The sequence below is a fragment of the Xylocopa sonorina genome, chromosome 3, assembly GCF_050948175.1.
Source record: "Xylocopa sonorina isolate GNS202 chromosome 3, iyXylSono1_principal, whole genome shotgun sequence".
NCBI classification, from domain to species: domain Eukaryota; kingdom Metazoa; phylum Arthropoda; class Insecta; order Hymenoptera; family Apidae; genus Xylocopa; species Xylocopa sonorina.
The window spans coordinates 15083479-15107258 of record NC_135195.1 but is presented as its reverse complement, the minus strand read 5'-3'; the positions used below and the strand labels follow the sequence as shown (position 1 = coordinate 15107258).

Here is a 23780-nt window from a genome sequence, read left to right as displayed (position 1 = left end):
AAAAAACAAATACTTTCATAAAAAAATTAAGTTAAAACAAACGATTAGGAGCAAAAGAGAAAATATCGTATGAAAATATGATAATCTCTATCGTAACTTTAAATGTTTCATTTATGTAATCGTCAGAAGAATGCTAAGATTTTCTGCTAAGCAAACATCGATCCTAAAAAATAATTGAAAATTTAGCTAGCCTTTTTGATTAAAAAAAAATAAGGAGATGTGTGTGTACAATTTCATTTGAATCTAGTCACATGTTCGTAAGCATTCAAACAAATTAACACCAAAGTACGGTATAATTCTTGTATAGTAGAATAAAGTGGTAACGAGCATTTTCAAATGAATATAGAGTGCATTTTAAAATCATTTATAATCGTAGAATTAGTTGTAAAATAGGAGTAAATGCAGGAAACGCATGTCACGCGCTCCTAGGAGCAAAAGCTTGCGCAACAGAGATGCGCAACGATCGGTTGAAGGGCCTATAGCGCTGCTTGACGTCAGATATAAAAGATGAGAGAGGGCACAGGATTCGCTCGCCACTCTGTAGCTCGGAGTCGTCGACCAATAGCGGGCGAATAGACATCGTCGAGTTTCAGCAGCCTTTTCTTCTCTCACTCGTCACTCGTCACATGACCCGCACTCCTGTACGGTAGGCCATATTTGACAGTGTCACTAGTTTAGCGAAGTGAGTGCGTGAAGATCGCTCTCCATCCGACGTTCGCGTTTCGACAACCTGTAAATACTCGTGATCGATTTGACCTACGAGCCTTGAAGACGTCACAATGAGCGACCAGCAGCTACCAGAAGATAGTCCTCTTTACGCGCCCTTCTTTGGCGTAATGGGCGCCGCCTCAGCCATTATATTTTCTGGTGAGTTTCAGTTGTTTGAATTCGTCCTGAACACTTGACCAGAGGGGAGCACGAACCCGATGATTTCTAGCTGGCCCAATAACGCGTCTAACGAGTTATCAATGAGGTGGTAGCCGTTAAAAAATGTATCCTAACATTGGCAGCTCAACCGTGCGCACGCCATTTTCTTCCCCACGGGTGGTACAAAGTATAGAAAAACAGTTAAAACCGTAACGATCGACTAATTTATTTGTACCGTTGAATAACGCAACGATCCCGTTCGATATCTAAATTAATTAGCCATTCGCTATTGACTCATTCGCTGTTTAATCGGTACCGATAAATCTAATACGACCGAACAGCCAGGATAAATGCGTATTCTCGCGCATCTCGATCAATTTATTTTGGTACATTTTATCGTTGTCAAGTGTCTCTGTCACCCCGTGATATATAATAGAGCGCAGCCGATACAGGTGTGTTCTAATCCTAAGTACCGAACTGGTCAAGGATAGAGGTTCAATTTTGAAGCGCCATTTTTCTAGGCACGTAGATCTAGGATTTCGTAATGTTCCGCAAATGCAGTCCAACCAGCTTAATTTTACATTACGAGAGGAAACATACGAGCACGCCGCATCCGAGGGACCCAGTCGGGTACTTCAAGACCGTTATTTCGTAATGTTGACCTCGTTCGATGACTTTTCTTTTCAACAAAAGTCTGCACCGTATCGAATATAATCGTAGGACGCGGGAGGCGGCTAATACCGTGGGATTTACATGCGGAATTGACGGAAGATTCCACTTGATCTACAACTGTTGATATTATCGCGTATCAATCTCGATTCAAGTCCAATTTCCGAGACACTTTTCAAAATCTCCTCTGCAACGATGGAAAAGAGAGAGAGAGAGAGAGAGAGAGCAAGAGAAGGATGGCATTATTCGAGACGTACAAACTTAAACTTTGAAGCGTCGTTGGTGGGACCCTATCAAGAAAATCAATACGAATCCCTTTTCCCGTGTGCGCCAGTCTTGAATGGACGGCGACACACGAGGAAGCCTGACCTACGAGACAAATACACGAGGAGTTTGGAATGCATGAAATAAATTTGATCTCTCCTCAAATTTAATTATCTCTCACTTCTCCAGAAACCTAACGCCCATCCATGTTGACATTGTCGTTCTTCTCTTTCTCTATGTACATATATATATATAAAATAAGATATATATATAAATGTATAATATAGAACGAGCCGACTATTGATCCATATCGTTCAAAAATCCAAATGTTCGCAATCGAATTAACTATCAAAATTGATCGAAAAAACTTATTCTCTGCTTGTGCCACGCCCCCTACTCACGGGATGGGACTTACATGATAATCATGTGACTGCCAACGTGAGAATCATGTGACTCGATTTCCAGTCACAGCGGCATCATTTGTCGAGACGTTGACTGAATTTTCCCTGTTTTTCAATTGGGAAATCCCGATACTTTTAAGAGGATGTCGCGATGAAAACAGCTACAATATGTCCATTTAAAATTACCGTAGAAATCGGGATCGTGACCTTCTCATTAGAGATCAATATTAAACAAAATCGATAGCCCTTGATGCTTACGGGATAATGCCGTCAACGAATCCCTATCTGTCTAGCTCTTGTATTGCTAGACGTGAAATAATTAAATAACAATATTTGATAATATTTGTCTAAATAATATTAAATTTATTACTCGACCGGTCTAATGTCATTTCATAAATAAACCATTTCTCATCATGTCTAGTCAACTGATTATCAAAATGTATAGAGAACCATATATTTTGTGTAATATTATATTCAATTGTAATATACTAGATACAGTCATGCTTGTTTTTAATTTCAGCTCTAGGAGCAGCGTATGGCACAGCAAAGTCAGGTACAGGAATTGCAGCAATGTCTGTTATGAGGCCAGAACTTATCATGAAATCTATCATTCCTGTTGTTATGGCTGGTATCATTGCCATTTACGGTCTTGTGGTAGCTGTTCTCATTGCTGGTGGTCTAAACCCACCTCCTAATTACCCTTTATACAAGTATGTTATACAACTTACTTAATTGTCTAATACTTTAGCCTAATTTAGTTCAAAGGTAGCATAGTAATTTAATGTGGCGTAAAGAAATATTTATATTTATATTCTTCATGTATTTTAGTACCGTGAGTATGTTCAGAACATACAGATTATTGCTTTTACTTGTACTGTGTGTCCAGTTTTGACTCCGTCACGGGTCTTGGATCATTTTCTTGACATAATCTCTTTTTTGTTACTTTAACTCTTTTTCTAATAACCTTAAGTCACATTCATGTGGCACAGTTTGTATTAGCATACAATATTTCGACATTTGAACCTGAAATGGAGTTAAAATAGGGACTAGATAACACGTAACAATATGTTTAGTAAAATATTAAGTGATACAATTTAATCATGTTACAAGTACTATTTATTTTCCTGTGTATGTTGAGAGCTAATTAGATTGTTGTGCAATAATTTCTCGAAATTAATCACTCTAAAAATTTTAGTACTGCTTCTCTCCATATAATTTCTGTTTAATCTGCAGTTTGAGGCTTTATCTAGTTTTAATTTTCTTTGCTTCACTTAACATTGGTATTTCGTCCCTCGATTTAGGCGGTTTCTTTTACTCGATACATTTCTTCCGTTTACACGATAACGATAAAATCTGAATTTATTTTTCCTGGACTTTTATTACTGACAATGCAAAATGCATTCACGATGTAAACGTACTCATAAATCGTAACGCAACTTGATATGAATACTTTGTTTTAGATGAGTATAGAACGTACGAAAGCCAACTTTGTTTTGTTTAATGGAATCATATTTTTAAGAAAATGGACAATAAAAAATGCTAGGCTACTTATGTCAAAGAAACATTAATTCAAAGTATGATTGAAATTTAGATATCTTCTAAAGTATAAGATTTTTCAATATAAACATTCTTTTTATTAATACTTCTTTCGTAGAGTATGCAGTGGACTACAAGGGTCAATGCGTTGAAAAATATGATGCCGTATAAAAGAACAAAGTTGAACTTCAGCCTATCCGCTTCTAAAAAAAATTACTGACATTGCATTGCATTCTTCTAGAGGCACAGTGAACTTCCATTGAAAACATTATTTCGAGTAACGAATGGTGCCAGACATAATTTCGTGGATCGATTAAATCTTCAGCTACGACTTCCGCGTGTACGAAGTGGAATATCTTTGTATCTAATTTGGAAATTTTTATTTACTCTAGTTTTAAGTGATCTCTCTCGCGTATATGAAAGATCCACGTGGAACCCGATATAACGCGTAAATCGAGGGACAACTGTACGCTTATACAGTAGAACTCCACTTATGTGAATCTGTTAGGGGACAAGCAGTTTGTATAACTTGATCGTTCATATAATAGACGTTCGCTGATTCTCTTCACTGCCTATTATTTTTCGTACTGGAGTGACGATACGGTACCTTCAATAGTAGCTCGGTTAATCAGAGCCGATTGAATTCAAATTAATTAAAAAATTGATCAAATAAATGGAGTTACGCTGCATATATACGTTCATTTGCTGCAACGATACCAATAATTAAAAATGTTCAAAATCTTATCTAGGTGGAAAAATTTGATTTCTTAGTTGTTATTGTTGCAACACACAATGAGCAATGTATTCAACTATTATCTTCTCTTCCTTGATAGTTAACAAACAATTTTTTGGTCTTTTTTAATAGGGGTTTTGTTCATCTGGGTGCTGGCTTAGCGGTAGGTTTTTCTGGTCTAGCTGCTGGATTTGCCATTGGTATTGTCGGTGACGCGGGTGTAAGAGGTACCGCCCAACAGCCTCGCCTCTTTGTCGGTATGATCTTGATTCTAATCTTCGCCGAAGTATTGGGTCTCTACGGTCTCATCGTTGCCATCTACTTGTACACCAAGTAAACGAACCATTTTAGTAGCAGGAAATGCAAGACTCGTCGCCTGCAAACCAACAGCGCTCCCCGACTATTATATAAATAATTTTACCGACTTGTTTCGACATTTTACTTAAAAAAAAAACACATTATTTTTCCATGCATACTCACGTTCGACTCATCCGAAGCATCCTCCTGTAATACTATGTTATTCAAGTTGATATATTAGAGTATCCGAGCATTTATAATAAGTAATAACCATGTTCATTACATTAAAACGAGGAAAAAACAAACTGTCACAATTGCTGAGAAACAAAAATACTGCAAAGCAAAGCAAGAGTGCTAAGAGAATCCAAATCCGATTTGTCGACTAAATAATTTTTGAATTGAGTGGGAAAGAAAGGAAAAAAAGTGATCCAGTCTTGCGGGAAGAGGATGTATGTACAGAAGATGCGAACAGGCGACAGGGAGTTACACTGAGGACGCTAAAAAACCCCCTCCCCCCCAAAAAAAGTATCCCATGCCGAAAACATTTCTCTTTCACTGTATAGTAATCATTTCGTAGCGTAGTTTGACATTGAATTATCAATTAAGATAATCGGCTCTACTGAGTGTATAAAGGATAAAAAAATGTTATCGATAAAAGAATACTTAGCACAATTACTGATATATATATACATATATATATATATATATATTAAATGCGATTGAAGATGGGCAGAATACAGATCGCAGATGCGAACGCGTTCGCTTGCGACAATTGTGTCTGAAGAAGAGTACGAAATAATTAATATCCAAATGAGAAAGTGAGGACATGCAACTGTTTGCGTGCGGGCGTAACAACATAATATGCGATGGTTGTACAGACCATGATATCTTGAGCAGTAAAAAAGAACACAGATGTTATACAATCGAAACTACAAGACACACACAAAAGTATAGTATGTGGGATGAAGTTTGAGAGAGAGAGAGAGAGAAAGAGAGAGAGAGAGAGAGAGAGCGAGAGAAAAACTAAAATGAATGTGAGTAGACAGTGGGACAGATACATGATAGTATTAAGTCAATTCAGAGGCTGCTGGGCGTATCGGGAATATTTGCACTTATTATTATTATGGGTAACGAATGTACGATTTCACAAAATGTTTTATGGATGACTGCAAAGGCCAGCGGTAATTCCCTTCTCTCAGCTAAACATACTTACTTCGTGTCTCACTAAAGTATATATAGATACATATATATTATATATACACCACGCATACATAATATATGTCCATGAAGTGACAAGTATGTTAAGGCGAAATAAAATAAAATAATTCCATACGTTCCAGCAGAGATGTATGACTACCTAAGAAAAAAAGGAGTTACGAGATAATAATGGCGAAAAGAAAATAATTTGTACATTCCATAAGTTCGTTCAGTGCAGGCGAGCGGGCGTCTTGTAATAACGCGACGGGCATAAATCTTTTAGCGAAGAAAACATCGGAAAGGGAAAAATTATGCGTTCGGCACTTTACATATTTATGTGTATTTATTTTTTCCAACATTTTTGGCGACATTCTTTTAAATGAATGTTATTATGGGGTTAGTTGAGCGAAGGAACGACAAACGTTTTGTTCAGGGGGTTCATTGTCATGGGAGCTGGCGGTGAACTCTCTTAGACGTTTCATGGCCTTTTTGATCATGGCCACCATCTCTCCCCGTAATAAATGCATGGTGTGTCGAAGACAAGGATTCGTTGCGCCCGCTTGCCAAATTTTATTGACTGCGCAGTATTTTCTATCTAAAAAAAAAGAAAAAAAAAACCACAACAAAGCTCAACGTGTAGGCGCATTTCCGGGAGAGAAAAAAAAGAGCCAAACGTTTAAACTAAAAGAACTTAGCCTGAAAACTGAATTCGAAGTAATAGCGCGCGAAGAATACGGGAATCCCGTGTTTTTCCGATCCATCCGGTCGAAAGAAATAAAACGAGGCGTATGCGCAATAGAATGGAAGTTCGTATAAGCTTCGATGTACTCTTTTCATTGTTGATGATCCTCGCTTGAAAATGCACCTATATTAAATTGCATTATCGAAGAACAAAAACTAGCCATTTGGACACTGGATTGTTTTTTCGCGAATTCTCTAACAACGATGATAGAAAACAAACAAATGGGACATAAAAAACGGCGTAACGAAAATGGAAGAGAGATCGAAAATCGTTTTTGCAACAAAAATTCGTAACTAGACGTATATATGATATAACACAAGTGATTGCGAGCCGGGGAGCGGTGGTGGTGGCTTTATGCAACGAGAGAAAGAATGAAAGAAAGATAGGTTGAGAGAGAGAGAGAGAGAGAGAGAGAAAGCAAACGCATGCAAGAACGATCCTCACTCTAACTACAATTTACACATTCGAGAAGATGCAAAAGAAGCACATGAATATATATTACGCCGATTACCTCCGTTCCCCTTTCTTCCTACCACACAGAATATGTTTCTTATCTCTCTAATCACGATAATTAAAACAAAATGGAGCATCTGCTATCTAATCATAAACTGCGCGTGTAATGTATATATCACCCGCCATATGCTTTACACTATACAATTGAAGTTCTTTAGGCTAGTTTAGATTAGGTATTATTGTATACCAATACCTTGGTGTAGCTGAGAGCGAAAGTAACCAATGTATGCTAATAAAAGAGCGCGTGTGCGTTTGTGTCTATTTGTATGTAACGTTTGCGAGCGTGTGCGATAAAGAAAGTGATTGATGAATGCGAGCACGAGTGAGAGTAAAAAAGAGCGTGATTGGGAGGGAAAAAAAGAAGAAAAGTGAGCGAAAAAGCACTGGCAGATGGAGGAACGACACCGCTATCACCGCCGCCGCCGCCCCCACGTACTATCTTCCAGTGTTATTTAAAAAGATGAAAAATAGACTCATTGTTAAGCGCAAAGTAAAAAAAAAAAGAAAAGTGATACTGATCAATAATAATTATTTATGTTATAAATTCGTCCTCGATGTTACAGAAAAAGAAACCGTGTTTAATAAAAATTTAATTTGGACAAACGGAGTATCAGTACTCACTTGTATCATCGAAAATCTACCTAACTGTATACATATACTATATTATTATTAGTGATAAGAACAATTATTAAACGCATCATGTTTGACGATCCATTTTTTATCACTGCCATCTCAACTTGAAGAACCATGCTTTCTCTATCGCATCACCGGTATCCGAAACATCTCTCATTGTAATATTGTTTGATGTTTCATGTGTCCACTGAGAAAAAAAGGAAAGATGAATAGATACGTGTACAGTAGTAGCTGGATAAAAAAAACGAAAATGAGAAAAAAAAAGAGGAAGGAAAATTACGTACCTTACGGAACAAAAATTTTTATTAATTCGCCAAACTCGTTTTAGTTGTAACTCGTTCTTTAACGATTAAGCGATCGATATGGTATTCGTCAGGTACTCAGTCTCAACGTAATTGTTCCTCGCTTGTGAATGTACAATTATTGTTTACGCAATGTGTTCAGTAAATGTTGATAATTGAATTAGCATCGGACGAAAATTGCTGTTAAAGTTGCATGTAAGGAAAATGCACATTTGTTACGTAACTCGCTCCACGGATAGTAAGAAAATTTCATGTGTGCGTTCATATTTATATAGTCACGTGTCCACAGATACACATATATATTCATACACGCATACATACGTACACATACATGGTGCATAGCCGGGTAAAATCAGGTCGTGCTCGAAAACGGATTGATATACTCGTCTTACTTTGATTTAAAACGGTGCAATCGTTGTTGTTAATCAGAATGCCACAGTTGATTCGACGAGGAACGTTGACGTATATTCAGGCCCGGATTAAGAGGGGACCGTGACTGCGGGCTTGGCTTCTTTAATTGGGTCTTACCTTTCAAAATGGGCTGGCAATCAAGTTTTCGGTATGAGAACAAATTTCGCTTGCCTTAGTATGTGAATTGTATATGTATGTAAAACTCCACGCTTTTATTTTCATTTACGATTCATTTTTTTACAAAATTTTCGTGCGAAAAAAAGAATCTTTTATAATACAAACAAATTTGCTAACCCACTCCCTGTTTTCTCCTTTTTACGTCTAGTGGTCTTCGATGGAGTCCTATTTCTGAGCCTGAGAAACTCTTAATCCGGAACTGCGTATACCGAGTGTAATAACAAATATTTGAACGATCGAATTTTTATGGAATCTTTGTGTAAATAGTTTGAACAAAAAAAAAAAAAAAGGAAAAAATATATATCGAGATGGAGTCTGTGATTAGTTTACTTTATATTGTATTTGTATTTCAGCGATAACTGTTCGGCTTTATAAATGTCGCAGATTTGAATCGTAGTCTATTAGTTTTTAATATGTATGTTTTACTGCTGGTCAGCTTCTCTATAGATACAAGCCAAAGATTAACCATGAACTTCGTAACTTAATCATGTTGTTGTCGGTGTATAGATACGTACGCTGGCGTTTTCCAAACTGTCTTAGAAGAAAACATACGTTGTCGTGTCGAGGAAGAATACCTCGTGTCAGATACGAATTATTGAACGCCACCGCTATCGAAAAAGGTACGATATTATTTGACGGAATGCTTTGCATTGTGCTGGAAAACGCTGGTTTGGAAAACGCTGAGACGCAAGTTAAAGTCTATATATGCAACACACATACATACACACACACACATAAATATACATCTTGCAGTTATTCTTTTACCAAACGTAGAGTAGATTATCGAGTGTCCTCGACACGATAACGGGATTCACATGACAAATAAAACCTAGGAGCGATACCTTTTTAGATAACATTGAAATCTGTTTCTGTTTTGCCGATTTTACAGCGAAAGTATATTGTAAAGAGATCAGTAAATAAAATAGTATATGTCGTAAAAGGTAAGATTATAAAATAAACGTTTCCGATACATATTCAAGGTAAACTTTTTACGATGTGACAAGAAATCATGATACATGTTTCGTTTATTTAGATGATATATATATATATACTAACGGCAGTTAGTAACGCATTATATCAATGTAAATGTTAGCAAGATAGGAAAAGACGTTCGTAGAAAGGAAAACGATGAAAATCGCTGAAATACATCGCGTATTTAGAATATTATAAATAACTATAATTTGATCGTATGTATGCAGTTGTGTTTTTAAAAAAGGCTCTACACATATACCAAATAAACACTGTTTATTAGAGCCAAACACGTGTAATATGCTATTCCGCATGCAGTAATAATAATATTATATATATGTACATATATTCCGAACGTACTTTCTCTTGTATAATAGCAAGTTTCCTTTTATAGTTATAATTATATTTATTTCAGTCGGACATGTATCGATTCACCTTCGATAAATCTTGCTAATTACCCGGAAATTGTTGCGTATTAACATATGTTTCTATTATTTGTTTTCATTATTGAATTATTCTCTATATATATGTACACACACACACATCTAACCGTGCAGTGTAAATAGGTAAACGTGTATATCGATACGAAAGTACTGTTCATTTCGAAATTGTTTTTAACGACATTTTGCTTCGCAAGTACAGTACCTAATGCTGTTTTGTACATTAAAATGTTGACGATTCGACCGTTCGAAACTTTTGCTTTCCCGTCTCGTTGCGCGTGTGTAAAGTTCGACGTGAAACGAAAAAGGAGTAAATAACGATTGTAAAAAAGGGGTCCCGATTTTTCTTCCAGTAGACCGATTCACATATTTACGATCGGTTATCGGTATACGTTCCGCAACCGTTTAACGTACTTTTAACTATAAGTTATCAGCGAGTACGTATACGTACAAAACTTGAATTTAGTCACGTATATTGCCGGTATTGCGTTTTCCCTGCTTGATTATCGTTTTAGCGCGAAATATACATAAAAAAGACGTCGGGTGACTCATGCTCACGTAACAGGACGCGTAGAGTATCGTAAAAAGAATTTTTGAGCCTGTCGTTGTCCAAGGCGTCGACGATTTATTTCTCTCTTCGTTCTCTTATTTCGGATTTAAACGAGAGATAACGACGCCCTTACATTTTATAGTTATCATGGTTACAATTGTGAAACGATATTTCTCCTCGATCACGTTCAACCCGTTGTTGATCGACGTACAGGAATGTGATTACTCGATTCTAAATCATCAGCGCAGATAAACTGGATCAAACGAAGCTTTCTAACTACTACGCACGTCGTTTTCACTGAGACGATTTCTTTTCTGTTTTACGTGTATTACCCCAGATTACATACATTCAGTCGTGGGCGAAATTCAGGACAATGCCGCTATTACATACATTTCTAGCAAATAATAAAATATCCACAAAAAAGACTGGGAATGTTAATCGCTTAGTTTCTGGTTTCGAATTCACGAGAATACATGCTAGCGAATTAATGCATCGCAGTCAAACGTTCGTGGCGATTCCGCATGAACGAGATTGTGAACATGATCGCGATGATAATTACATTTATGCGAAAGTAGCTTATAAAGCAAGAGACGTTATTGCAAATTGAGATTCTTATGCTTTTTAAAAGGATATATGTGTGTGTGTGTGTGTGTGTGTGTGTGTGTGTGTATGTGTGTGTACACACGCTGTACGTATTTATTAAAAATCACTTCGTAAATATAACAATGCTAGTCGAGAAAACAGTAGTTAAATAATAGAAATGGGTCAGATGTATTTTGTTGGTTTTCACAAAGTGGTTAATAGTATTGAGAATACAATGAATTATACTGTGTAGTGTTGAAACTGCCGCGTTTTAAAAGATGAACAAGAAAGAACATTAACATGTTTAAATAATATATAAAATATATGATAATTTTTTTTTTACAGAAAAATTCGTTTTTTCATACAAATTTTTCGTTCGTCATAAAAATAAATGGTGAGAGAAAGAGAACGACAGACACAAAGTCGTAAAGATCGTAATCCTAAGGACAGACATTTATTGATAAAGATAAGAGAGATGTTTTTTATCAGTTTAATGTCTATGATCAATTAAAAACGATTATAATGTAGTCCGTTATGTGAGAAATAATACTGACGATATTATACATGATTCGTACGTTGCATTATTTTTTTTTCGTTCGTTTTTCGATTAATTCATAATTAATATACGTGGAGAGAAATAAATTAATAAAGTTAAAGTACAATATCGCATGTTAGATAGGCTGAAAGAAATGGAATCATGTTTCGATTGATATTATTTGTTCGCTGATCATTATCATATTATGCTAAATCAGTTATTTATTTAGAAAATTATTTTTTCATTTTGCACGTTTTGTTATAAAAAAAAAGGAAAGCAATACAAGCGAAACACGTAAATAAAACCACAAATACCCATTTAAAATATTACACTAATGCCACTATCAAATGTATTCTACGCACAAAGAACGATATTATCAAGTGAACATAAATTCCTCACGAGAATTATGTCATATTATCTTCGAGAGACTTATATAAAATAAAGATATGAATACACATTTGTTCATACAATTTGTATTGAAATCGATTATTGCTTAAAACAAACATTTCTCTTGTTAAGTATAAATGAATTTTACGAATATTGCGTATCTTCGTGATACATACATAATGTGTATTCAAAAACGAGATGAAACAGATCTAACAATGATCGATACGACATAAGCATTTGGACTGACGACGTTCTGATTGCGAACCACCTGTTAAATGAAGAGAAAGAAAAGAACAAAATACTGTCCAATTCGAACACTTCAGTCTGGCAGCAGAAGCGTAAAAAAAAAGCAGATGATGGTAACGATAAGAATTCTAATTATAATAATATATACATCATTCTGAAAGATATTCACAAGTAACGAGAAAAACGTATCCAAATTCTTATGTTTAATTAAGTCTGTGTATAATTATCGATACATACAAGAAAGCTTAACAAGATTAATTCGATTGAAAAAGTGCTAGATTGGGAAAGTGAAAAATATTATACACAAAAAAAGTTGATGGATTTTCGATCGTCTAAATTAATAATAACAATTGTCTATTCTCTTCTTCCACCGTACACGAGAAACTGCGATATTGCACTAACTTTCGTTTCAAGCGAACTTATATGGCATCGTGTCGGTCTGAAGGATTCGCACTAATTAAAAGACAGAGAAAAAAAAACAATAGATCGTATATGTCGATGCTGATAGAATTCTAATTAGGAGACTACAAGTAGGAAATGAAGGTAAAGGTGGCTGTTGTGGTTCATCGACAGAACAACCAGGGGGCCATCTGTAATAAATTACACCAAGGTAAATTTTATTTCTTTTAAATACGATTTAGTCGTGTTTGCTAATTTCGTCTTTTTTTTTTCTTTTTATGTTAACGTTACGTTAAAGTGAATCGTAATATTGGCTGCTGGTTGTTATTGATTAATTACTTTAGAATAGAAGTAATGGAGCAGCAAATGTAGGTACACGGGCAAAAAATTGGTGTTTAGTTGAGATTGGTGTGTATATATTACGTGTATATGTGTTGATTTTGGTATTTTCAATTATTCCTCAAGATCTACGAATTCAGTTGTTTCTTTTTTTCCATTTTCATTTTTAAAGTTTTAAAGAGAAAATTCATTAACCGCGTATTTCTTACATATTACTAATATTATTGAGTCAGTCCTCTATTTCTGATCGATTTTTCTTTTCCTCCGTATTCTTTATAAGAAAAGATGTATTTCGACTGTTTTGTGATCAGTTTATATAATAGTAATAATAATAATAGTTAATAATAATAATAATATTAATAATAATATTAATAATAATAATAATAATAATAATAATAGTTAATAATAATAGATAATTCCTCATAATAAATGTAAAAGCTGGTACACAGAGATAACAAGCGACTCTCGCTGGTGCCGCGGACAAAAAGACTTACAAAAAAAAAAAAAAAAAAAAAAACGTGACACATGCACAATACTAGACAAAAACTTTGACAACACAAATCACCAGACTAATTTTTTTTGCTTTCTCTCGTTTCTTTCCACACCGATGTTCATATAGCGGCGACGTATGTTGAATTATATCTGCTGGCCCAATATGATTATAAATCATATCAATATTCAATTATCTAAAAACATTCTAAAACTTCTTGTTTAGAAAGTCTGTTGCAAACCACTCGAGGGGGCTGCGAACTATTTGTTTCCCGTTTCTTTTTCATTTTTTCTTATTTTTGTTATTGGACATTGAGTTGCGTGTATAGTCCTTCTCTTCGTTTTCCGTCTTCTCTTCGTCATTCTTCGTTTGTACGAGGGCTTGATACAGACTAACAAGATGTTTATGGCAATGGATGGAGACAACTCAATTAATAAAACTGAAACCGCCTGGTTCAGTAATATATAGATTAGCAAAACCCTATTTCCAAAATTATAGGTAGCCCGAAGAACGTAATCCACTTCACAGTTTTTGCATTCTGTAGTTTTTGTTGTTGTCGTCATCGTCGTTATGGTCGTCACTTTCATCTTCTGTGGATGCGTTATCTAACCATGTTAACCAACTGTTGACCTACACCATTTAATCATTATTGATTAATATGCTTTTTATTTGTTCCGATCATCGTAATCGTAACATACATTGTTAATAGGGTATTAATAAATATCAAAGTTTATTTATAAAGAAAATTAAAAATTATTAATAAAGAAAGCATAAACCAGAAAAACGCAAGACCTCAATAAGGCAACACAGTAACGTTCTAAGCTGATTTTGAAAGGGTACAGTATTATGTGGGTCATTTTGAAATAATTCTTCAACCATGGGTTGATGGAAATTATTATGTATTATTAACTGTTGCGAAACAACGTGTAAAGTTTTATTTACCTCAAATAATGCTTTGCCTTTCCCCGGATAAGCATCTGTAACGCATTCTTTCCACTTGAAATAAGCATCTTCTTCGATAACTTCTAATCGGTAAAGCCCGTCGAACCATCGCAGCAGCATTCCTTTTGGAAAATTGTGCGAGAACCAAAATGCTTGAAGCGCATGAAGAGCTGTCACTTGAGACTCTATATCGACGAAGAGTAAGCGCATCAAACGTGCATATTTCTCCAGTAAGGCCTTTTCTTTATCTATTACTGATTTGGCTACATTAGAAGGGTCAACGCCGGGTGCCAGTATTGTTTCCTGATAGAAACACGAATAATATAAATATATACGCAAATAATAATAGAAACACTGTTTCAATTGAGGAAAGACCAATTAAATATGATGATAAAAATACACTAGATGGAAAAATCGTTAAACAAAAACATGCGACACAATCAGAATTGGAAGTGTTAATGATGTTTGTATAAATTGATGCTTTTGTTTATTAACTAGAAAATTTGCATTATATGTTGTGGTATGTATCAATAGTGCCGATGGTATAAAAGAATCAACATGTACCAACCTGTGTAATGTATTTCAGAAGAACGTTCATCAAAGCGTTAATGAACTCTGAATCAGAATGATGCGAAGGTTCTAGCTTTTCTTTGATCCATTTGTAAAGAGTATTAGGGTTCGGGTCGTATTCTAATTGACGCCATATATCCCCTTGAATCTTAAGAAGGGGATAAAGGAAAGTCAATTCTCTGTCCTCTAAAATCTCCGCTAGTCTCTCTTTTGTCTTGTCTGCTTCGGGTAGCTGGCTGATAAGATTCACCTTGCTCTCGTTAAAGATCTGCGTGAGCCTTGCTTTGCCTTGGCTTTTGTGTAATTGCTGTAGCGTGAGTAAAAACAACGGATGGTGCTGGCCGTTTTCCGTAACGGCGACGAGATCAGTTAATTGAATTAAATTATCGACGATAGCCTTGGCTGTTAAAAAGGCAACGTGGGATGCTACACAAGGCACGGTACTCTCTTTTTCTGGTATATTAGACACTAGCTCTTTCCATCCCTCGTGTATCTGTTGTAAAGTGATCACGCCTGCTTTCTCCAATTCCACTATTAGCTTAGCCGCAAGCTCGCGCTCAGAATCCGTACGGTCGTCTAATGTATTCGAGTATAAGGTATAAACTGCATGACGTAGAAATCGTTCGGGTATCTTCAGATCTTGAAAAGCCGTTACTGCGTCTTGTATGTTCGTATGAGAAACAAGATCGTCCATAAGCGCGTTCACCTTCTTTAGTATCTCCTCCCTGGAGGTTCCTTTGTCTTTTCTATCGCGGGCCTTTTCCCTTTTGTCTACAGGACCTTGCTTTATTACGATCGCTGGTGCCAATTCCTTGTGCAATATTGACGAGCTGGGTTTCAATGTGGTAGTACGTAGAAGAGGTAATTCTGATGGCCGTCCTGTGAACAGATCTATCGATTTAAGTAATTAGGAACCGTGTTCTACTGTTATCATTTTATATTAAAATCTACATTCTAAAAAAATTGCAAGTGTTCGAATTACGTCTATATCTAATTTCAAAATGTTACTTCTGGTTGAATCACACGCACATTGTCGCAATATTTTTTCAACTGAACGTTTAAGTGTACGTCTGGTGACGGATATTTTATATAATAAAGTACGTACCACTGTTGAGAGGTAGATTAGGATTGATGTTAGTTTGCTTAAACATCATCGAATTGGCTGATGGTCTTAGCGATACTTCTTCCGGATGTCCAATCAACATCTTATTTTTATTGAAGCGTAGTTGTTCTTTATTGCTATCTGTAATTCAATCATCAAGTATATTCATTAGTAAAACACTTTTTAAACAATGGCAATGAATTGCCATTTAATGTTTGTTGGCTCTGGTGCATAAATCTGATTATATCAAATTCAAGTTTCAATTAATTATATTGCAGACTCTAAGGTGACAATTTCTAAGGTGGAATTGGCTGAAAAAAATCGTGGCAACTGTTATAACAAACACCTTTGCGCATTTGCTTGTATTCCAGATATGGGTGGATGTGGCGGTCGATGCGTAAACAAGATAAAATACGTACTGTTATTAAAGTTTTGTGGTGAATTATGTTGTTGTTGATTGTGTTTTCCTTGATAGTTATTCTGGTGACGATTCTGGTTCTGATAGTAACCCGGTTGGTTACGTTGATTGTGGCGGCCATAACCAACCCCGGATGTTCCAGAAAATCCGTTTGGGCTAAATGGAGATGGCATGCCAAACGAGGGCGAAGTCAACGGTATACTTCCCATCATGTCCATGTCTAATCCACCGCGGCCCATTTTCCTTAAAAATTCAGTTCCGAGGCGATCCTCGCGTCTATGGAAGCCGTTACCTCTCGATGATTCGTCGTTATCACCACGGATTTGATTGATGGGCATTGGACCCTCGGTGCTGGTAGCTTTGCGCGGTACCCAGCCATCACGGCGTAGCTCGATTACATCGCGCAGCATAAACTTGATGCGTAGAGGAAGATCTCTGCTCTCTGCCAGGGAGTTCATACGTCTGAAATATTGATCCATGAGTCCACGGCCTTTATCCGAGTCAAGGATACGGCCGCAGGTACGCATGATCTGACAGAGGCACTCGATATCCTCAGCTGTGTCCCCCCTGGATCCCCCCCTTTTCTTCTCCAGTAATTGCTGGATGCAACGATGTAAAATCGGTTCCGATACGATTCCCAATTTGCCCAATTCTCCGATGAATTTGATGTTGCCGAGCATCTTGCGCTTGGCCACCTGTCGGCGCTCCTCTTCCTCTGGGCCGAGTTCATCCTGATTCTCGAATGCCTCGCTTGCCTTTGAACGATTTTCGAACTCGTCTTTGCACTTGTTAAGCAGGAGAAGCGTGAATGTACTCTGGCCTTTTTGACTTTCGATAAGGGCTTTTCGTGGTTCAAAGTTTGCAGCTTCGTCAGACAGCCGTTTGCACAGCTGTGCATACATAGAACTGTACTTGGGTTCATCAAGTGCTTTTTCAAAGATCTGAAATAAGAAATTGGACGGTACATTTGATATTCTTATTTCCTTAACATCTCAGATATAAGACATTTCAGTTAAGAAGAGTGATATGCGTCTGTAGCTTTTAAAATAATGCTTACCAGGAAAATGACACCTTTGAGAATCACATCTGAATTGAGCTCAACGTTGAGCAGGTCGTTGCTCAGCTTTGCGAACTTTTCCGGCGTAAGCTTATTAAGAATACCCCGCACCTTTCTAAAGATGAGATCATTTCTGCTTTCTGGGGTGAGTGCATCGCGTCTAACAGTTGAAGGAGGGATCCAGCGTTGCTCAGTGGATAGGGAGCGAATATCGTCCCTGGAAGGCATCGAATTTTTTTAAATTTCAGTTGTGTTAACGGGTGAACAGTGAACAACGGAGGATTGGTTTTCTTTTTGATTTTTTTTGTTTTTTTTTTTGTGTGTAATAGAAAGAAGCGGCTCGTGTATGATTTCGTTTTTACAGTCAAGGTGACTTTTCTAGAGACCCTGACCTTCCTCCCGAGACACGAGAAGCACCCCCCGGTCCTGTGGGGTTGTCCGTTGTTGCGCGTGTTTCGGCCCCCTGAGTGATAAATCACAGCACACAGATCTTCCTTTAGGAAGCTGAAACAGAAAGATGATTTACAATAAGAATACCGTGTATTTTTTCACTAATTTATTGCTTACACGCATGCTACTCCATCCATGTTCGTTTTACTAATGTGCAGCCTTTTTTTGCACCTAATAATACAAAAATATGATATATTAACAAACATGCAGTTAAGATGCTTAAAATGAATGACTAGGCAGTCGATCACTGGAAAATATTACAATTTTATTTCTGTACATGAAGTTTACACATGACGATATAAAAATGTGATGTATTAACAAATATATAGTTACGATGCTTAAAGTACAAGTGACTAGTTGATGGTATCAAGATTATTTCTTTATAGAAAGAAGGAAATGTCAGTTACTTCTCCGATGACGAATCTAATGTTAACGCCAGCTGCGATATTAAGGAGAAATAAATAATTGTTCTTAGAAGTTATACAAAGGGCTCTTTGGTAGACATAGAAATTGATATGCTGGTTTCATTATATTGCATTTTGTACATTAGTAACAGATGAGAGAATTAGATTCATCCGATTTCTGAGAAAAATCTACATAAATGTACCATACACGTTAGGAAATTTAATATTACTTTCCTTCACCCTTCAAAGACGGTTTTAAATATAAATTTAATAATAAAGTAAATGTATTGAATGCAAAATACTCATGCAATTGTACAACAAATTTATTTATATATATATGTAATTGTTTTCATACATATAAAGAAAATATTATATATTCGTATGATTTCCAAGCTTCATGATACTCAAAACTATCACTGCATCTTTCAAACAAAATCATGCAAAATGAACGATGAACAAACGTTCACATTTATGACTAGAGTAACAAGTGACAAATTATATGACCGTAAGAACATCGCACAGGCTTATTTCAGTTTTTCTAACATCCAGTATTTCCTCTTTCAACGTTAAGCATTATTTCAATAACAGACATCTAAAGACAATGCAATGTAACATCAGGAATGCAAAATCACGTAAATAATAATAATAATGTTGAAAAAAGTAATACTGTTCTTCGATATGATCGCATATGACAATGGAAAGGACCAGTTGCTTTTCAGTCTCGGTAATAAGCGGATTCTAAACGGACAGGGTACACGGATTTAACGTGTGTGGGGCCTTATTGCGCTCACAGGTGAAGGTCTTCAATGGGCAGGACGAGGACCTTCTCCAGGGAAACGGCTTTGATCTTGAGGTATCGGTTACGAATAAAACAACCAAAAGCCGTGGACGATGAACGTGGAGAGAAGGACCGTATGTGGGGCGCGGCTCATGGTCAGACGGTCAATGAACCTTTCGTCGTCTCACCTCGACCGATCTCGGCTTCTATCGTCAGCCTGGTCGGGCGAGGTCGGACAACTTCGTCCTGAGTTCGACTAAGGTCGTCTTTGACCGCCTCTACTGAGCGTTCTATGTATTCAGGGTACGTGTGCAGCTGGGAAACCTTCGCTGTTTCAACTGCATAGTGGAGGAAAGGAATGGCTTCGTTTCTCGGGAACAAAAAAGAAATTCCAATATCAACTTTACGCCAGCTAACTACCGCCGCGTGACGTTACTCTTTTTTACGTTTTCAAAACGCTACGTCACGAGCGATATTCCTTACCACGAGAAATATTTATCACCTTTGCGGACGAGATGATAGAACGTATAGTGAATTTGATCGAGAGTATCTGGGGAATTTTTCGTCTGGCGACGAATATAGATTCTGGTTTATGCGTTTTGATTGATTTAATAATACATAATTGTGTGTAATATGTTATTGCATGAATTCTGACCATTTATGGTAATTTATGCGAGGTATGTGATGATTGAAAATCGAGGCCGTCGCGTAGTATTTGGCTCGTCCTTATTACATATGTAGCAACACGAGCTTCCTCATCGAAACGGAAACACGATAGTTTTAAGAATAAATTGATACTTTTGATTGTAACAGGTTAATATGCGATGTTGGTATAATTATAGGGGGATAGAAATGTCAAAGAAAGTAATATAATGTTATTTTAGGTTCACTCTGAATGAATTTCGGTAAACACTAATAGAAAATTAAATTTGATAAAGAAATTTTAGAATATGAATATAAACGTAAGACTTTCTCAATTGTGGAAAGTAAAAACAATCGAATTAGAGATATACATCTGCGTATGTACATATATACCGTGACTAAAGAAGCATTACCTTTAGGTTGCACGACGAAGGTCGTCGCTTGAAACACGCTTCGACATTGAAAATTTCTTTAGCGCATCAAACCGGTATTCGATCTCATTTTCTTTTAAATTTCCATATATTCGTTGCCTGGCAATTAAACAAAACTTTTGGGAAAGCAACTCCTTGACTAATTCAATTACCGAAATAACGATTGAAATTTCTTCGTAGCTCTAAATTTATCTGCTCAAATTTAAATATACACACTTAAATATCTATCGAACGTTTCAGTTACACGTGGCGTATAAAATCTCTGCTTTCTCAATTCTACGGCACAACTTAATATCGACAATTGTCGATGTTAATTTGTTTTGTGTGTCTTCTCGTTTTGCTGTTCGACTTGCGTGCGTATAGAATACAGATATTACAAATATAATGCATTTCACGTGTTAAACGTCCGCAGAGTTCCGAGATCGTGACACCGGAAGTTTGGTATTGCAGAGAAACAGTTGCAGCGATTTAAATGTTTTTCATTGTAAAGTAAATAAAAATTCTGAATTCCCTCGAGTATGTATATGCGCTCAGTTCTGAAAAAGATTGATAATAACTTGCCGAATTATGACTAAACGAATAAAAAGAAAGCAGAAATGTAACAGCACTTTTACGTGCAACTACGCGATGTGCTATAAAAGAAAAATGAAGCGAGACCTTCGAAAATAATTAGGTATGACATGAAAATACGTGACGTTAATAAATAGATTACAACGAAGCGATGTATAACAAGTATTCGTAATGCTTTTTGAAATACATGGAACACTCCATTACTGTTCCCTCATGACACGTCACTGATGCGCCGTGACGGTTGCTCTCTACGAGTTAGAACAAGGCTGCCAACTTTTGAAGGCCGATAATGCACAAGATCAGCAGGGATTGTAGAGGAAGAAAAAAAGAAAGGAAAGTGAAATGCCTTTAACTCGACCTAAACTTTTACATTGCTCATTTAAATGTCGGATGTATAAAATATTTATCTCTACCTTTCTCTCCCCCGCCCTAAACAAAATTAAAAAACATGTATCAAAAAATTAAAGTACAAGAAAGGATACTATTCTACTACCAACACTATACGCCGAATTGTGATCGCAAGAGGAAAGTAGCGTTACAACGAGAACCGAATTCTTTGTCTTCTCAATCTTCCACGTGTCATAACAACGCGCATATATAATTCATGCGATTAATTTTACATATCCTCGATATTCGATTTCAACCGGAATTTCGTTATACGATTCATGGTTTTTTTTTTCACGACACGTGCACGATCCTTTTTGTTCGCGTACACCCACGATCGGCACACAGAGGCATAGGCGCCGAATTTATAAAAAAAAAAATTCTAGCGGGATAAACTATGGAAACGTGTCACAGTTACGTAGCGGAGTGCAAATTAGCTGCGCAAAGTGGACAGCTGAAAGGAAATCAGTACGTCTATTCATAGTACGATAAGCGTTTATGTCTGCTGTAACAAAGAGGCCACATACGGCCGTCACACGTCCGACGTAGCACTCATATGGCCGAGGCGTTTAAAGGCAACACGGGCGAATGCGTTTGCCACGGGTGCGCCTGTTCTTAATACACTCTATGCCAAGTACTAAACGTTTCGAGGTTGTAATCGTTAGAATTATGGATCCTTAGTATACTGTTATAGCAATTAGAGTGATCAACTTTTTCCGATTAAAACGCGTGTTCCACTTTAAAAAAATTCATGCTAAAACGAACCACGTACACCACGAGTACCATTACAAATAGAGTTCCGTTCATCATTGCGATAATAATAAATGATGATTAAATAAGGACGAATCGGGAATTCGTTGTAACAATTCGCTCTCCGTTACTTACCGGTTTCTTTGTTCGAATTACGAAGAATTGTGAATGCGAATATAAATGGAATTAAATTTAAAATATATAAAATAATACACGTACGCGGCCGTCGTATCATACTTTGTTTGGGCATAGAAAATTTCAAAGCGAAACTGTCAAAAAGATGACAGTACACGCCTGATTGGGTTTTCGTGTACGCCTATGCTTGTGCGTGCACATTGATCGATGAATACGTATGTGTGACCCTTGCACACGTACATGTTTACAAGAATTCTGTCGAGCACCCGTGACAAAATAAACGCTATGAAATTTGTTGATTCGAAACGGAATGGTACTTTCGAACGTATCGCGATAGAGCAATTTTGAAAAATTCCAAAACGCACAAGAAACAGGCAATTCCTCGAGAACGATCACGTAGGCAGAGTATGTGGGGGAAATTCTAGAGTAAACGGACAGACTCGATTTTGCGAGTGAAAAGAAAGCGATACAATAATCGGACGTGAAGGAGCATACTAATTTCGGTATTCTTCGAACTGGGGAAGCTGGACAATGCGACACAAGGGGATCCGCCGCAAACGTTTAAAGCTTTACGTTTACGCGTAGACCGAACGGATATCGTTTCGAATGGAGATATGATATACGTAAAGCGTGAAATATGCATGCGAGAAAGCATAGAGCAAACCTACACCATAAGTCACATCGATTAAAAATGTCAAAGAGAGAAAAAAAAAAAAAAATGGGAGTTATGTAGGTGCTCGCCAACACTCGATTACCACTCGTGCATCGTTCATTTATTTCGCTATCGAGTCGAGAACCGATCGACCAGACGGAAATATCGCGATTATATTCGAGGGAGACTGGCAAAACGTGATGGGGAGCCGACAAACGGAAGATGCGTTCGGAACCGACATGACGCACGACCTATGTACGTGCTGCATTGACTCGAAAGCAACCCTCGAGAAAATTCTATTGAATTTAAGGACTTTTACGGGCACTTTTAATAGGAAAAAGCATGCACCGTGGTAATCCAGCGTTAAATTCGTTATCAGAGCAGCCGCACAACTGATAATGTGCAAATTTAATATGAAAAAACGATGAGAAATCACAATAGCGTTTACTTACGGCCGACGGTTGTTGTTTCTGAAGGCTTTCGCAATCTGTCGGTCGTACTCGGGAACTTCCGTACCGTACGTCTTGTCAAGCCAGTGTCCGCCATGCGACTAACCTCTCGTTCCACAGGAAGGTAGCTTATTAATGATTTCAACTGTTCGGTAGAAAAATTTATTATTAATTTTCCATACTTTTACTGACCTAAATGGGTTGAAAGGTTTTAAAATAATTATATTGTTAGTTTTATTTTTGATGCCAGCAGTAACAGTATACAAGACGGTATTTCAGACATGTTTTTACGAGTTGGTAAAAATAATTTCCCATTGATAGTTTTCATCATTTTTACGAGGTTAAATTGAGAAATGAGGATTTAAAA

The 23780-nt window shown here is 36.7% G+C and overlaps 3 protein-coding genes across 6 annotated transcripts in view; 2 read left to right on the top strand and 1 right to left on the bottom strand.

Annotated features, from left to right (window-relative positions):
- The window catches only part of LOC143422434 (E3 ubiquitin-protein ligase RNF14), a 223599-nt gene that overhangs the window by 39896 nt on the left and 159923 nt on the right, over positions 1-23780 (top strand). The gene's annotated exons all lie outside the window — the stretch shown is intronic.
- On the top strand, positions 558-5280 carry Vha16 (vacuolar H+ ATP synthase 16 kDa proteolipid subunit). Its single transcript, XM_076893073.1, has 3 exons — positions 558-867; positions 2722-2911; positions 4603-5280. Exons 1-3 carry the CDS (start codon positions 780-782, stop codon positions 4805-4807), a joined length of 483 nt encoding a protein of 160 aa, XP_076749188.1. The 5' UTR covers positions 558-779; the 3' UTR covers positions 4808-5280.
- On the bottom strand, positions 13043-23563 carry Nat1 (N-acetyltransferase 1). Of its 4 annotated transcripts, none has more exons than XM_076893050.1 (8): positions 23417-23563; positions 18161-18272; positions 17769-17985; positions 16713-17652; positions 16297-16434; positions 15190-16082; positions 14622-14924; positions 13043-14309 (listed from the first exon to the last, which is right to left on the bottom strand). In XM_076893050.1, exons 4-8 carry the CDS (start codon positions 17611-17613, stop codon positions 14202-14204), a joined length of 2343 nt encoding a protein of 780 aa, XP_076749165.1. In that variant the 5' UTR covers positions 17614-17652; positions 17769-17985; positions 18161-18272; positions 23417-23563; the 3' UTR covers positions 13043-14201. The 4 variants fall into 4 exon arrangements, with proteins under 4 accessions (XP_076749165.1, XP_076749166.1, XP_076749163.1 ...); XM_076893051.1 differs by lacking the exon at positions 23417-23563 and adding an exon at positions 18336-18429; XM_076893048.1 differs by lacking the exons at positions 18161-18272; positions 23417-23563 and having other exon boundaries at positions 17769-17996.